At 45.0% G+C, this 15,664-nt stretch overlaps 1 protein-coding gene across 2 annotated transcripts; it reads left to right on the top strand.

Moving 5' to 3' along the window:
• Positions 1-535: 535 nt before the first annotated feature.
• Positions 536-12,472, top strand: LOC121440477 (zinc finger protein 275-like). Of its 2 annotated transcripts, XM_041641241.1 has the most exons (6): positions 536-664; positions 2,744-2,820; positions 9,184-9,257; positions 9,705-9,819; positions 10,826-10,927; positions 11,310-12,472. In XM_041641241.1, exons 2-6 carry the CDS (start codon positions 2,793-2,795, stop codon positions 12,470-12,472), a joined length of 1,482 nt encoding a protein of 493 aa, XP_041497175.1. In that variant the 5' UTR covers positions 536-664; positions 2,744-2,792. The 2 variants fall into 2 exon arrangements, with proteins under 2 accessions (XP_041497175.1, XP_041497176.1); XM_041641242.1 differs by lacking the exons at positions 536-664; positions 9,184-9,257 and having other exon boundaries at positions 2,810-2,820.
• The last annotated feature ends 3,192 nt before the right edge of the window (positions 12,473-15,664 follow it).

Genomic DNA, 15,664 nt, shown 5'->3' with positions numbered 1-15,664 from the left:
TATTGGTCTGTGCCCCCTACTATACATCCAATACTCTCAAAGGAGCTCTGAGGTGCCTGATGTGTGGCTTTTAAGATAGGCATAAGAGTCTAGTTTTGTTCACGATTGTATTCTCGGTGTATGGCACAATGAAGGCTCATACATGACTTTATGAGGGTTTCTGACTCCTGCACTCTTTTCTTGAGTGTCTTCCCCCAGCTCTCCCATCATTCTGAAAGTCTTAGCCTTGTCAATTTCTTTATTGTCTCCACTACGAATCAATTTATTTTGCTCATTTATTCATTCATCATTCGTTTTTACATTCTTTCCGTGCTTTTTATCTCATCACCCAGGATCCATGTATTTTGCTCTTCCATTCTCACCTACCCCACCTCCTTTCCTCACCCCGCCCCAGACACGCCCCCATCCTTCCCACCCCATTTCATGCCAAAGGTAGCCTACAGGCCGGGCGGGACCGAGGCCGGGGCGGGGCTTCACTCTCAGTACCCCAGGCGGCCCCCCACCCTCCACCCCCAACACCCCGGCTCCGGAAACGCGCCACCGAGCTGCAGGGCTCCGCCAGGCAGGCGCTGGCGGCTCCTTGGCGCTTCCTGCCACGCCGGGCCTGCTTGCACAGCGCCAGCTCCGCTTCTGCGAGGGCCCAGAGTCAGGTGCTGCGGGCCGGGTGAGCGTGCAGACCCCGAGAGGGACGTGCAACTCGAGTGATCATGAGAGATGTGTGCGATCAAGGATGTGCGGCCCAAAAGAGCATGCGGGGCGGCGGGAGGATGTGCTTGGGGGCCTGAGTGAGTGCGTGGACCACGGGAGAATATGCGGAGGAGAGGGCGTCTCCCAAAGAGGAGAGCTGCTCCGCCTTGGGGCAAGCCAAGGGCCGAAGGGGACAGGTCTCTGGTGGTGCGTGAGCATGGAAAGGCCCTGAGGCCTTCTCGTGCAGGGTTGGGGGCAGCGGTCAAAGGCGAGAATTGCGAATGTGCTGAGGTCTGTGCTGCTCTTTGAAGGATGCTAAGAATTGGGAACCGGTCAGGAGCTGGTGGTGGACGCTCCCCACAGCCACCATCGACGTGGAGGCCACAGGGATTGGCGCGGTGGGGGAATGGCTGAAGAGACTTTTTCCCAGAATGGGGGAGGGGGTTGCACCTCTGGGGCCCAGAAGAAGGTTCTGGCTTGGGGATACCTACCTTTTCATTTGAGTTGGGGTTGTGTGAGAATAATGGGAGCAGGCCTGTTGCCTGCTGCAGAGAGCTGAGGGTGCAGAAGGGACTGCTTGCTGGATGAAGAGAGCTTCTACTGTGGCCTTCCTGGGAGTCACATTTTCTGGCGCCACTCCATTGCCCCCTTCTCCTAAACTCCTTTGCTGGTTCCTGCAGTCTGTATTTGGTGATTAATTACATGTCATTTTACACACACGAGTACTCCTACTTGCCTGCTGCCCAAAGCCGATAGTCCTTTTCAGCGTCCCCCCCCCCATTCCTGGCCCTCTTCCCAGAGGGCTCACCCTGTACCAGCTGACTCTCTAGCCAGCCTGGACTCAGAGGCAGGCAGCCCCCTCCGGTGTCCTTGGTCAGTAGAACATTTCCTTCTAATCCTCAGCCTTTACGTTTTCCTTTAGGAGACAATTTCGTATAGGACTAGTTGAATAGCACCTCTCCTAGGTAGGACCACTTGCCTTCTCCCTTCTCCCATTGGGCCTTGTTATAGAAACAACATTCACAGTGTCTGACATCGTCTGGTCCATTGCCCCAAAGTGGTCCTGGACCTAGATTTAGAATTCCATGGCACAGTGATTTCTAGCCTTTTGTCAGTGATAGACCCTTTAGAAAGTCAGCTAAAAAGTGAGTTCTCTTGCCTGAGGTCTGATCACCAGCACAGCTTCAGAAGGAAGCTCCTGGATGGGAAAACGGTCTGATGAGACATGAGGGAACCTCCAAATCTAGACAGCCCCAATGTCTACATGTTGAAATATGCCAATTCCATGACACCCACCCAGACCTGCTGTTCTGCCACTAGATTTTTCATAAGCCTAGCTTCTAACACAATGATCCAGCCCTTCCAAAACTGTTTGGGTTCTTTGGGTGACCTGGGGCAGCTGTATAACCATTCACCATATCCCCAGTTTGGAATCTTTTATATTTGCACAGTGTAACGTCAGTGATTCTATACTTACAATTTATTTTGAATTTTAGAAAGATATCAGTGCATATTCTTGGAGAAATGGAAACATAAATCTTTCCTCAATTAAACACAACAAACACTACAAAATCTCCTTATGGTCTACCTTCTGGCTTTTAATAGAATGGAATAAAGAGGAAAACCTAAACAGAAAGACAGGTGCCCAGGCAATGTGAGAGAGAAAACACATACAGACAAAAGATAACACAGGCACAAATAGCCCAAGAGAAACAGACTTTCCTGGTAAGACAGCCATCACTTTTGGCCTTTTAGGAGTCTCTGCTTTTTGAGTAGCAGCCAACTTTCACAGTACAAGATGGACCTATGAGCTTCTTGCCCACCTCCTGGCCTGCCAGGTTCATTTGGGAACATACATGTCAGGCGCACCTGTAGCCCCGGGGCCCACTCAGTAGGCCTTGCACCCTGGACTCACCTAGGCACACCCAGACCTTGGCAGTGCCGGTTCAGTTACACAGCTTGTCCTGCCCTTGAGCGCTCGTTACCAACGGACAGGTTCCTGGAAGATGCACACATGAGCCTGCTTCTGTTCACCTGAGTTCTTTCAATCCAACAGGTGAGACCGTCCCTGCTGGACTAATCTCTTGGAACTGGTCTAAAACAAGATGAGTCATCCCTGTGTGTCTCTTTTGGGTAAGTCTAGGTGTTTGCAGAATGTGTCTGCTGTGCTGCAGCAAGGCCCATGGGTAGCAGCACAAGACAGTGAAGACGTGTTTGGGTTCCGGAAGCTCATATATGCTAATCTTGATGAACTACTTAGCCAGAAACAATTCTGGCAATCTTAGACACAGTGCCAGGCAAAGAGGTTGCCGGGCAAGGAAAATGGGGAGACCAGGGAATCACAGTGTGGGAGAGGGAGCTGAAAGCACCCATTAGAACCAGATCTCTTTCGAGTGTTCACAACCTTGAAACATATTTGCCCTGGCCCTAAAGGGAACTGAACAGTTAAATTATATGCTCTCTTCTAGCTTGGTTTTCTGGTGGTGTGAAAAAACACCTGATCAAAAGCAACTAAGAGAGGAAAGGGTTTATTGGGCTTGAGAGAAGCCAGGACAGAAAGCATGGTGGAGCGCTACTGACCTGCTCCTGGTTCACTACTTAGCTAGGCTTTTTATACAGCTCGGGCTCTGCTGCCTAAGGACGGGCCCCTCCAACATCAACTATCAACCAAGAAAATCTCTCTTAAACATGGCCACACTACATTTTGATTGATGGGTCTTAGTTGAGTGACTTTGCTGCCACAGAAAGATAATGCCTGTCCAGGGAAGTATAAAAGACACCAAATTATTCACCAGTTTTTATGATATACGTTGTTTTAGCTCCATGTTGAATTCAACTCCCAATTTCTGTTCTTTCAGGTAAAAATACAGTGATTATTTTGGGTCCCTTAACATTTGTAATTCCATGCAATAAATTCAAATAATTTGCTTAGGTAAAACTTACTTTATGGCTGAATAACACTTTATTGTGTCTTATACCGTATTCTATTTATCTGCTGTTGGATACTCAGGCAAATTCTATGAATAATACTGCAGTAAACACATATGTGGAAGTATCAATGACTATACATTAACACATTTTTTTAAAAATGTACATATTGTTCTGAAGCAGGATTTGCTCGGCAGGTGAGGTCTGCTGTTCTAGAACTCACAGTTGGCCAGCCCCGCAATGAACACTTACACGGTTGGCGTGCATGGTTTCTCGCAGCAGATGGTTATTAAACAGCTGCAGCAGCCATGGACTTGGCTAGACCCAACATGAAGTTTGCAGTTGACCTTGACAAAGCCTTTGTGTCCCATGGAAAGAAAGACAGTCTTATTTGCCTTGAAAGTTTGTTTTCCTGCGGGGATTCCCCCAGCTTCCTTTCCCACTTACTAGTATGCCATAGAAAATTCTTTTTTTTATTTTTTAAATTTATTTATTTATTAAGGATTTCTGCCTCGTCCCCACAACCGCTTCCCATTTCCCTCCCCCTCCCCCGATCAAGTCCCCCTCCCTCATCTGCTCGAAGAGCAATCAGGGTTCCCTGACCTGTGGGAAGCCCAAGGACTGCCCACCTCTATCCAGGTCTCGTAAGGTGAGCATTCAAACTGCCTAGGCTCCCACAAATCCAGTACGTGCAGTAGGATCAAAACCCACTGCAATTGTTCTTGAGTTCTCAGTATTCCTCATTGTCCGCTATGTTCAGCTAGTCCGGATTTATCCCATGCTTTTTCAGGCCTAGGCCAAGGATTCAGGGTATGCTTTTCTATCCTGAATAAAAGTGTCTTATGTTCAAGGTTAGCGTTGCCCTCCACGTCCACTGGGTGCACTCCAATTACTTTCATATTCTATATGGAATTGATTGGACCTTGATCGCCAAAGATCCATTTCAGAAGGCAATGGTCACCTGTGCTTGTCACTGTTGTCACAGCATCCAGCTTCTTTTCTAGATTATATTCCATCATTTTAAAGTGGAATAGTTGAACAACACAGACACTAAGTGACCCAGTTGTCTTCAGGATCGGTGGATTCATGTCTATTATCATTTTTAAGTGATTTTCCTATACCTAGGATAAGCCTTTTTCCTGCTACACTTAGCTAATTGCATAGAGATTTAGTTACTTTTGTGAAAGCAGGGCCCACCTTTTCCCTCTTGTTTTCATGAGTACCTTTTAAATTATCTCTGTGTGGTCAGGGGCTCTGTTATTGTGGGTGGCAGTCACATAGCCACCAGGAGCTAACGTGCTCTCAAGCCAAATCCCTAGGGTGAACTAGTACAGGAAGGGCTGCTTCTATTGCTATATAGGAAGAATAATTAACAGTTCTTTTAGAGTTGTAGCTCCACGGCTTTAACAGTTTATCATGCCACTTAAGAAAAAACACTTCAGTGGGATTAGTTCCATTAAAGGTGTGTGTGTGTGTGTGTGTGTGTGTGTGTGTGAGAGAGAGAGAGAGAGAGAGAGAGAGAGCGAGAGAGATAGGAAAAGTATAATGTATTTATGCAGCGAGGCTCTGCAATGGCATAATGATAGTATGGTTTAAAGGTAGCTGTGAAACATAGGCCTACATCATGCCATGTCCTACATGTTGCCAGGAGCTGCTACAGACACTGGGAATTTAGGGGTAGCCAATGGAGAAAAGGTACTGTCCTGTTAGATCAGATTTTCTTTTTATGAGAAAAACAAGCAACTTCAAAGGAGAATTTTTCATTAGTGAAAATGTTTGGAGGAAACTGCCAGGGCTGGAGAATAAAGAGGTTTTAAGGAAGTGACATTTGCATTAAGGTCTGAATTATTAGATGAAACCTCCTACGATAAGAGATGGTATTCTTGGCAGGTTCACAGGCTTTGAGGGCCACAACCTTGGCATCTGTATATCTGCGTGAAAGTCAGTGTGTCTGAATTGGTTGATTTTGAAGGGGGGCAGGATATGCATTTGTGCTCTAGACCAAAGCTTATTACTGGCTTGAAGGCAAGAAAAGGTTTATAGTAGACCATCTTTTCCCTGAAGTACATACATGATGTGATGTCCCATTTCACTTGAAGTGAGTTGTTTTAAAAACAAAATCGTTTATAAATTTATGATCAGTTCATTGTGTTTGTTTAAGAAGCCCAAATCAGAAGAATTTTATTAAGACAGAGGATCACCGCTTTGGTGGCACTGGGACAAAGAGAGGGTTTGTCCACTGAATATCTCTTCATGAACTCACACATTTGGATAAACACTTTTGCTAAACAGCTAAAAATGCGTAGGAGGGCTTGCAAGGACTTTTGGGTGACATTAGACCTTCTTCTGCTCATATCTTTCTATAAAGCTGATAGCTTAAGGAGATGGTTCCAAGAAGGCTGTGCCTAGACTTCCTGGTCACTCCCCCTTCACAGGCTGCTGACAGGTTTCCACTAGTCCTCTTTGTTTCACTGCATATGGGTATCCTAAGAAATGCTGATCTTTTTATATGCCCTCAAGGGCCATTCTCCTGCCATCTCCTTGGTCTCAGCCCTGTTCTCTGGCATGCTGACCGTCTGTCTTATCCCACATTTACCTGCCAAACGCTATCTAAAATTGGTCTTTTCTGATATCAATAAAATTCAGCTTGATGTCTAAAAAGCCACACATTAAAGAAACTGAAAATGTGTCTTTCCCGACCTTATCTCTCTTCCTTTGTAGCTACACAAACATTGAATCAATGTGCTTATTCTAGCTCCAGGTCAGACTCAGTGTTTTCCTTTTTTCTATGAAAATGTGTTTTCTCTGCTTTCTTTCTCCTCTTTGGGTTTTCAGGCAAATGTTATCCCTACCTGTATCTTCACATTTTTGTAATCTGCTGCATGTTATTCTAGTCTGGCTACCTGTTGATTTTTATATGAAACCTTTCAAGTTTTCTTCTTGCTCTGAGTTCTAGGACCTTTCAGTAGAATTTTCAGAACTCTGAGCCAGCCTGGTCATTCACCTTCTCCCCACATACTTTTTTTGTGTATTGAGATTAGACTTTTCCTATTGGTTACAGAATACTGTTTTCTGTGCTTTTTCTTTTAACATGTCTGTGTCCTTTACACCTTTTTAGACAGTATGCACTCTTCTTTTTTAATACATTCTAACAATCTGTCCTTCTAATTGAAGTGTGTAACCCATCATTTAGCGTAATGATCTGTGTTTAAGTTTGCTGTCCTGCTATTTATTTCCATTTGCCCCATCTCTTCTCTTCCCTTTACTTTTCTTATATGTTTAGCAACTGCATTTTCTTGAAATGATCAGTTAAATTTCAAAGATTTTGAAATGCAGAAGGTGAAAGTCTTATGTTTCCCTATGGCTTTACACTCTTCGTGTATTTCTAAATCTGATTCCATTTTCTTCCACCTGAATGTTTTCTTTTAGTATATTCGTTTTTTTTTAAAGTTTTTCGAGACAGGGTTTCTCTGTAGCTTTTTGGAGCCTGTCCTGGCACTAGTTCTTGTAGACCAGGCTGGCCTCGAACTCACAGAGATCCGCCTGCCTCTGCCTCCTGAGTGCTGGGATTAAAGGCGTGCGCCACCACCACCCGACTCTTTTAGTATATTCTATGGTACAGAGCTGCTAATGACAAATTGTCTAAACGTTGGCTTTTGTATAAAATATTTATTCTTCATTTTTGATTAATATTTTTTCTGACTATAAAATTTTATAAGACTTAATTGCTTTCTTTCTTTTGCATCATTTCTTTCCTCCAGGTACTTTTAAGAGTTTTCTCTTACCATTTTTAGAAATTGAATTTTGATGGTAGCTCTCTCTCTGGCTTCATTTAGGTAACAGTTGTTGCCATGTCTTCATGTTTTCCACTGTTTCTCATAGTATCAAATCTACTAATGACACCCAGTGAAATTTTTAATTTTATATACATTTATCTGCAAAAATTTCATTTGGTTCTTTTTATTTTATATCTTCTGTATCTCCCCATGTCCTTGTTTTTCTTTCAGTGCTGGGGCATAATTAAATTATCATTTTTCTTTATCTATTAGTTCTATCCATTTTTGGATGCTTCTTTGACTGTTATCTTAACTGTTGGTGGCATATTTTGTGTTTCTTGGCAGTTCAATTTTTACTGGGAATTACATGTTATAATGATTAGTTTGTTGAGTGTCTAGACTTTGAGGGTTACAAGTAGTTATTTGTAGGTCACTTTGATGTCATTGGGGCCGGTACTAAGTTTTTATAAGGCAGATCTTTTGTAGTTTGGACTTTAAGGATAGACAGATCTTACCGTTACGTCATGGTCCCTCTGTATTGGCCTCTGAATGTCCCTGGGAATCATAAAAACTCTATGTGAGTTGGTAAGATCTTGGGAACTGTTCACCTTACAGTCCTTGGGAGTTTCATTCAGTACTTGTAGTCAGAAAAGATTCAAGGGAAGCCTTTTCACTTCTTTTTCCTACCTAGCACAGTGCTTTCTGAACTCTGCTCTGCAACTTCCCTCTTCCCCTGCCACCCTGAAGCTTCTGTTGAGGTTGCTAAGCTCTGTCCATTTGCTTTCACCCCTCCTACACTCTCATTCTGGACATTGCTACCAAGCAGAGCACTAAACTGGTGACAAGACTTGCCTTATTTGTTTCTCTTGCAGTCTTGATCCTGGGCTTCCTACTACCCTGGTATTAAAAACTGTTGTTGAACACATGTTTGTAACTTGTTACTCTACCATGGCCATACATGTGGACATTTTCATTTACCTTTTCAAAGATGCCATAGTTAAGTCTTTCTGAGTACCTGGGGTTTTGTTGTCCTTCAGATAACGCTAAAATGCTTCCTTTTCACTTAATATTGAGTTGTATTGAGTTGACATCAGAATGTGGAGGAAAAGGTCACCCACATACACATGTAATGTTTTCTTTATCAATGTAGTGTTTGAATAACTTTTCTTAGAAGTACTTTTCTCCAGGTATTTTTTCAACTTCCCATTTTGTTGAATAACATAAGAGAGTTCTTCATGGTTTTCTCCCAATGACTTATTATACTAGGGTGTACTTTTAAAGACCCCACTGCTAGTAAAGAAGTTCAGGTTCTTGCTCTTTGTCATCTCTCTTCCTTTCTGTGGCCTCATCAGTTTCAAGTGTCCATGAAAGGACCCCTTATCTCTGAGTTAGTTCTTCTGGTACTCTCTTTAGTGTGCTTCTTCCCTTTATAGTATGAGTATTGAACTCACCCAGGCTTACTTTAGGGAAACTCTGTAGTCAGCCAGTCTCTGGCAGCTAGTCTTCCTACCAGCAGCTCTCTGTAGCTATCTCCGACTCTGCCTAGACTGGCATTTGTTTGTCTTATCTTGCCCTCCTCTGGCCTACCTATATTAATTCTTTCCCAGCCTACTTTCCTGCTGTTTCATATATGTTTTCTCAGGCACACACATGCTCTGCCTTGTCATTCTGCCCCGCCTGAGAGAGAAGACTCTGTAAGATTTAAAACTACAAAATAAGAAGTCACTAATGCCATCCCAGGGGACCCAGAAACAGGGCTGTCATTACTCACAGCTTTTTTCACTTTCCTTAGCTCTACCTGCTCCCCAAGACGGAGCCCCAGGAAACCAGGTCCTGGCAGTCCCTCTTGAGATGCCGGAGGCCCAGGTGAGCTGTGCTTCCCTCTTGCCTTGCTTGAGATTCTTGTCACTGCTCCCTGATTTTGGCCTCAGCCTTTGCTTCTTGCCCAGCATGACTTGCAGCAGAGTGTGAGCCCTGGCTACTGCCCTTTTTCCTGTCCTCTGCTTCTCTCCCATAGGCTGCCAAGGAATGGATGTCCAGTGTGCTTATGATGCCCATTGTATATGTGAGAAAGCTAAGTCTGTGTTCTTTGGGAAGACAATGGGAGTCCCATGCTAGACAGCCCAGGTCTCATTGTGCTTGATCATGTTTTCTTTCTAGGACTCCTTGGGATTGTGGTTGGAGCTCCACATTAGTAACATACACCGATGTGAATATTTCAGGCCCTATCCTTCTTGCCCCCGACATCACTGGTGCCACCCTTCCTTATTACAGATTAGGTTAAAAGACTGACTATCAATGGATTTATTTCAGGACTTGGTGTCATTTGATGTTGTACCGTGGTACCTCACAGAACAGAACTGGCTGAATCTGAGTCTGAACCTGGAGCAGCAGGCAGTGGCATATTCCAGGACTGTGACCTCCATTGGTAAGGATGTTCCCAGAGCTTTTCAGACTCACCATCTACTGAAAGTGGAGCTGAGGATACATGGCCACCCACACACCATTTCACTCAACAACAGCTCCCCCAACTCCTCATGGCATGGAAAAATCTCTTCATTCCCATCTTTCACTTGAAGGACATTAGAACAGTAGTCAGTGAAATGGCTGAGCAGGTAAAAGTTCTTGCCACAGAAGCCTGCTGACCTCAGTTCAATCCCCAGAAGTAGGAGGAGACAATCAATTTGTGCAAGTTGTCCTCTGACTTCCACAAGCACACCATGGTATGAACATCCACACATAGTCACACACACACTAAAGAAATAAATGCAAAAATTAAAATTAGAGCAAACCTGTCATAATTTAGAGTATTTTTAAAATGCAGTACATTGTCTTCAAATAAAAAACATATCAAACATTAAATTGATCAGAACAATGCTATATCTTAATCATAAGGCTGAGATGATAAATTATACCAATATATACAAATAAATGCAATATATATAGTATATATGTACTATATATACTATGGTATATTGTACATACACATACACACACACATAAATTATACCAATCATATGGCCAGTTGATTGAAGGTCATTGTTGAGAGCTCTTGTTTATCCATTAGGTATTTGCATGGGGTGGGGGATTTTTTGAAGAAGGAACAGTTAAGAGTTTGGTTTAAGTGTTGTAGAGGTCTGGGAAGAGCATGACATTCAGCAGTGGGGTACTGGGGTGACTCAGTGAACAAGGAGCTAAGTTCATGTGGCCAAGATGCTAGCTACTGTTTTTCTGGGGCCTCTGCTGAGGGCCCAGAGCCTGCCTCCTTAGAGTCCCCCAGAAGGAGCTGGTACTTGGGAAATGCATTTGAACTGCATGTGTGACTTACATAAGAAAGTCATAGACAGCCCAGGAGATTTGGAGGGGATCTCCTTTGACAGCTCTTCTCCTGTTCCTTCATGCTGATATCACCAGCCGTCTTCTTCCGTTAACAGGAGTTCCTGTTGTGAGTCCTGCTTTGGTATCTCACCTGTCACAAGGACAAATTCTGTTGGTATCAGATCCATCCCTCAACACAGATCACACTAAGCACCCTGGTGAGCATAAAGGGAACATGAAGAAGCATGAGGAAATTTGGGAGAGGGGTACAGATTTGGGTTGTGTGGGGCTGCTGAGCTCTTAGGGTTGATGTTTCCAACTCAGGAAGACCAGCTAAGATTGGGGAGTCTACAGTTAGTGTCAAGAGGTCCCCTGAAGCTCTGGTAATGAGTTGTGACTGTACCCTTGCTCAAAGCTCCTTTGATAAGCAATGGCCACAATCAGGACTCCCCCACATTTCCCTTTGGCGCTTGCTTCTGCTAGCTTACAGGCCCTCCCTTGCTGGTTCTCAGCAGTTGCAGGAGAGGGGTTTATCAACAAAGGAAAGTAACCTTTTTCCTGGGCCCTCTATAAACTGTTGTGTGTCATTTATCATTGTAGAAAGCTCCTCCGTGACCTCCCACCAGAAGATGGCTGAAGAAGCCCAGCTGCAAGAGATGGCGTCCAGGAGCTCCCCGAGGGCCAATGACCCCAGCGCTGAGGTCAAACAGAATGGGGACTCTGGGGGAAGGGGAGGGAGCCCACAAAGTCTGCCCATAGAACACCATTTTGCATGTAAAGAGTGTGGGGACACCTTCCGCCTTAAAGTGCTCCTTGTTCAGCACCAGAGGGTTCACAGTGAGGAGAAGGGCTGGGAGTGTGGCGATTGCGGGAAGGTCTTCAGGGGGGTGTCAGAATTTAATGAGCACAGGAAGAGCCACGCAGCTGTGGCCACTCAGCCCCAGCCTGGCCCCAGTGGGGCTCTGGAAGATGCCTTGCAAAAAAGGGAGCAAATGGAGAGGGAGGCAAAGCCCTTTGAGTGTGAGGAGTGCGGGAAAAGGTTTAAGAAGAACGCAGGCCTTAGTCAGCACCTGAGGGTGCACAGCAGAGAGAAGCCCTTTGATTGTGAGGAGTGTGGGCAGTCCTTCAAAGCCAACACCAACCTCTTTCGACATCAGAAGCTCCACAGTTCGGAAAAGCCCTTTGCGTGCAAGGCGTGCAGCAGGGATTTCCTGGACCGCCAGGAACTACCCAAGCACCAGAGGATGCACACGGGCCACCTGCCCTTCGACTGCGACGACTGCGGCAAGTCCTTCCGTGGTGTCAACGGCCTGGCAGAGCACCAGCGCATCCACAGCGGCGCCAAACCCTACGGCTGTCCTCACTGCGGCAAGCTGTTCCGGAGGAGCTCAGAGCTCACCAAGCACCGGAGGATCCACAGGGGTGAGAAGCCCTATGAGTGCACCCAGTGTGGCAAGGCCTTCCGCCAGAGCTCCAGCCTGCTGGAGCACACTCGCATCCACAGCGATGAGCGGCCTTATGCCTGTGGCGAGTGCGGCAAGGCATTCAGGGGGCCTTCTGACCTCATCAAGCACCGGCGCATCCACAGCGGACTGAAACCCTATGAGTGCGACAAGTGTGGCAAGGCATTCCGGAGGAGCTCAGGCCTGAGCCGCCACAGGCGGATCCACAGTGCGGCCAGGCACTGTGAGTGCAGTGAGTGTGGTCGTGTGTTCAAGAGGCACTCAGCACTGCAGAAGCACCAGCCCTCCCATCACCAGTAGACACTGCCCTAGGACCTGTAGCAGGGGTCCACAGAGGCCATAGCCCAGTCAAAGGAGATGAACAGTTTTGTAGCGCTTCTTCTATCTATTTTGTTGTGTGAGAGGTTGAAATGATTTGTACTGCCACCAGCAATTTATAAATGTTCATGTTTCCCAGTAGACCTATTGAAAGTGACTTTTACCATTTTAACATAGCTTGCCTACTTTTCCTTGCAGAAAATACCATCAAGGTATTTTAATCCTCATATCCAGAACGAGAAGAAAAAATCTGCATATGGGGGTCTAAGTAGGGAGCTGGGGGGTCCTTGCGAAGCTCTACCCCTGAGGGAAATTCAATGGCGTCAGAATGATGATGCACCTTTCTTGAAAGGAAAATTGCCCCGAGGTATTGGCCTACTTGAATTTATAAAATTTTAGGGATTGTAAATAGATCAAATAGCATAATATTTAATTTATTAATTTAGTTATACATACATATTGTAAATCACATTATATGGACTAATATATTAATGTAGAGAATTTACCATACTTTTTTCACCATACTCCATTTGTTTCTAACTCTTGATGTACATTTTTTGACCTCACCAACATGGGACCCTGTTTGAGTCATCAGCCACCTCTATTTGTGCTGTGACAGCACTGTGTCAACCCCTGCATGAGGCTTTCACCACAGGTTTCCTCCAAGCCATAAGAACATATTCATATAACATTACAACCATTACTTTGTGTTTTTAAATTAGTACTGGACCTACAACATAATCACATAAAGTGCTGCTTTCCCAAATGGCCTTTTAAAGGGACTTTTTTCTGAGGGGGTGCACTCCTAGTAAAACTTAGTGAGCTAGAGATAAACCTTTTTTTGGTATCTCATTTAGCTAAGCCAATTTAATCCAGTGACCCCTACAAACATCAAAATCAAACATCAGTTGAGGTTTAGCTTCACATGGTATCATCTTGTTCAACATAAAGTGAGAGAGAAGGCCATCTTCAGGACTTAAAGGTAAAGTGACATCTTCCTGGAAGATCCTCATCTCATATCAGGCATAAATGGTACTTCTTCAGCCTTCCATTTGCAGCGGTGAAGTGGGGAGCAGTCACAGTCTCTACCTCCTAAGGTTCTCAAGGAGTGTGCCTTGCTTGCAAGAACATTGCCCAGCAAGGAGGTCTGCTCAGTGAAAGTCACTTGCTGACATCCCACAGCTCATTAGTATCAGAGATAAAGATGGACCCCTCAGGCCTCCTGACTACTAGTCTCATCTTTCATGCAATGATTTCAATACTATTTTCGTTTTCTTGCATGCCAATTATCCATTCATCTCCTTTGACTAGTTATCAAGTTACCTTTGGATATATTGATTTAGTACTTCTTTCTATATCAATTGGAGTGTTACTTTCCAATTTTTATTGCTTTGTTTTTTTTAGTACTTTTATTACATTTTTGTTTTATAGGCTTTGGATTATTTTTACGTATCCTCGAATTCTTTTTTGTCTGTTAACTCATGACTTTCATTGTTTCAGTACTTAGATATGATGATATTTTCTTCGAGAATTTACTTACAAAAGAAAAGTTGAATCCCTTGCCTACTGAGAAAGTGAACATATGGAGTGGGCAGGCTGGCTGGGAGTGGGCCAGAGAAGCAGGCCCATGCCTCATCCAAGATGTAGACTCTGTAAATGTCTCTGGGCAGCCCTTGACCATACAACCTGGCCACTGAGGCACACTAGAGACATGTCCATCACACATTGCTCAGAGCACTCTGTGACTGCTCATCAGCATAGCCCCAGCCACCAGCACCAGGGCTCAGCTTCACCTAGACCAACAGAATGGTCCAAATATGACCTGGCAGCAGCCAGCCATCTTTCCAGCTGTCAGGAGCCTTGATTATTTTGGAGTCAGTGACTGAGCAGCAGCTCCACTTAAGAAATATCTGAGACATAGAAGACTCACCTGACTGGTGATGTTATGTGACCTCCATCCTCCTCCCAGCAAATGACTCTGGAATGAAAGAGATCAGTTTTGTGGGTTCTGCTTTGGGCAACTAGGATGAGAAATTTGCCCATGTGTGTGGCATCATGTCCTGCAACCACATCTAAGAGGCCTGGGGAGAAACAGCCATGTTCCTCTAGTAGCCTGTAAGCCGTGCCACAGAATCTTGAGTACCAGGTCTAGTTCAGGACTTGCAATAGCCATGCCCAAGAGGGGCAATAAAACAGGATCAGAGGACAAGAAGCCATTCTGACAGTTCATGTAGCATAGAAATCAAATCTGATCCCCCTGCAGTTAGGCTGTTGCTGCGAGCCCCGTTCAGGAGAAACAGCAGGTGAGGAAAATAGCCACACCAAGGTTGAGCCTGAGTTTCTGGTTGTGTCCTGAGAGGTGTTGGAGGGCCAGAAAATGTATCTTATGACAGCCTCGTGAGGGAGATTGTGTTCTCCAAGGTGCATAGCCTGGAAGGGCTCCCTGGGAAGCAAGGTCTGACTGACAATGACCTCCATGATCTTGGTCAGGAGGGCTTCTCTAATGCCCCCAGGCCACCACAGACTGTAGGCTCAGTTCTGGTGGTTTCTTGTGAATTGGTCTGGACCCAGTTTTTCTGATTACTTTTCTCATAGTGAGCTATTGGGACCTTTTTAGTACAGCAATCGTTGGGTAAGGAATGTTTCTTGCTCATTCGCTCATCATTTGTCAAGGTTGGCGAAAGATCTTATTGACGTCTAGAGTAGCACTAACTAAGAAGGTAGCAGAGTGGTCATGGCCTAGTGCCTGTCATAGGGCATGGCATGTCTTCACATCCATTCCTGCCCTCTTATACTCTTTTCTGTTTGGGTTCTGTAATTTTTTCTCAAATGCTTTTTTTTTCAGATTCAAAACTAAAAACAAGTGTCTTTTTTTGTGACTATTATTGGATCACCTTTTAAATGATGTTGGCAGTGAGATCCCCTCCAAACGCAACCAGTGTGTGGCTTTAACATGTGGCCACACGCATAGTTGCATCCTTTGCCTTGGGTAATGTGGATCCTCTAGGTGTGCTGTTTTGTCCCATGCAAACGTGAGCAAGCTTCTTGCAGTGTGTGCTTGTCTATGCATCCATGTATCTACCTCATTGCACTTTTCTTTCTAAGCACATGTGTTCTTGAAAGGGGATGGAGAGCAGCTAGAATCCTGGCCCCCGATAGAGAGGTGGCTCCATC

This window comes from Microtus oregoni, unplaced genomic scaffold (genome assembly GCF_018167655.1).
Source record: "Microtus oregoni isolate MIOR12 unplaced genomic scaffold, Mior012 000067F_ref0000223, whole genome shotgun sequence".
Lineage (NCBI taxonomy): Eukaryota > Metazoa > Chordata > Mammalia > Rodentia > Cricetidae > Microtus > Microtus oregoni.
The sequence above is the reverse complement of the archived record's forward strand: the minus strand, read 5'-3'. Positions and strand labels throughout refer to the sequence as shown.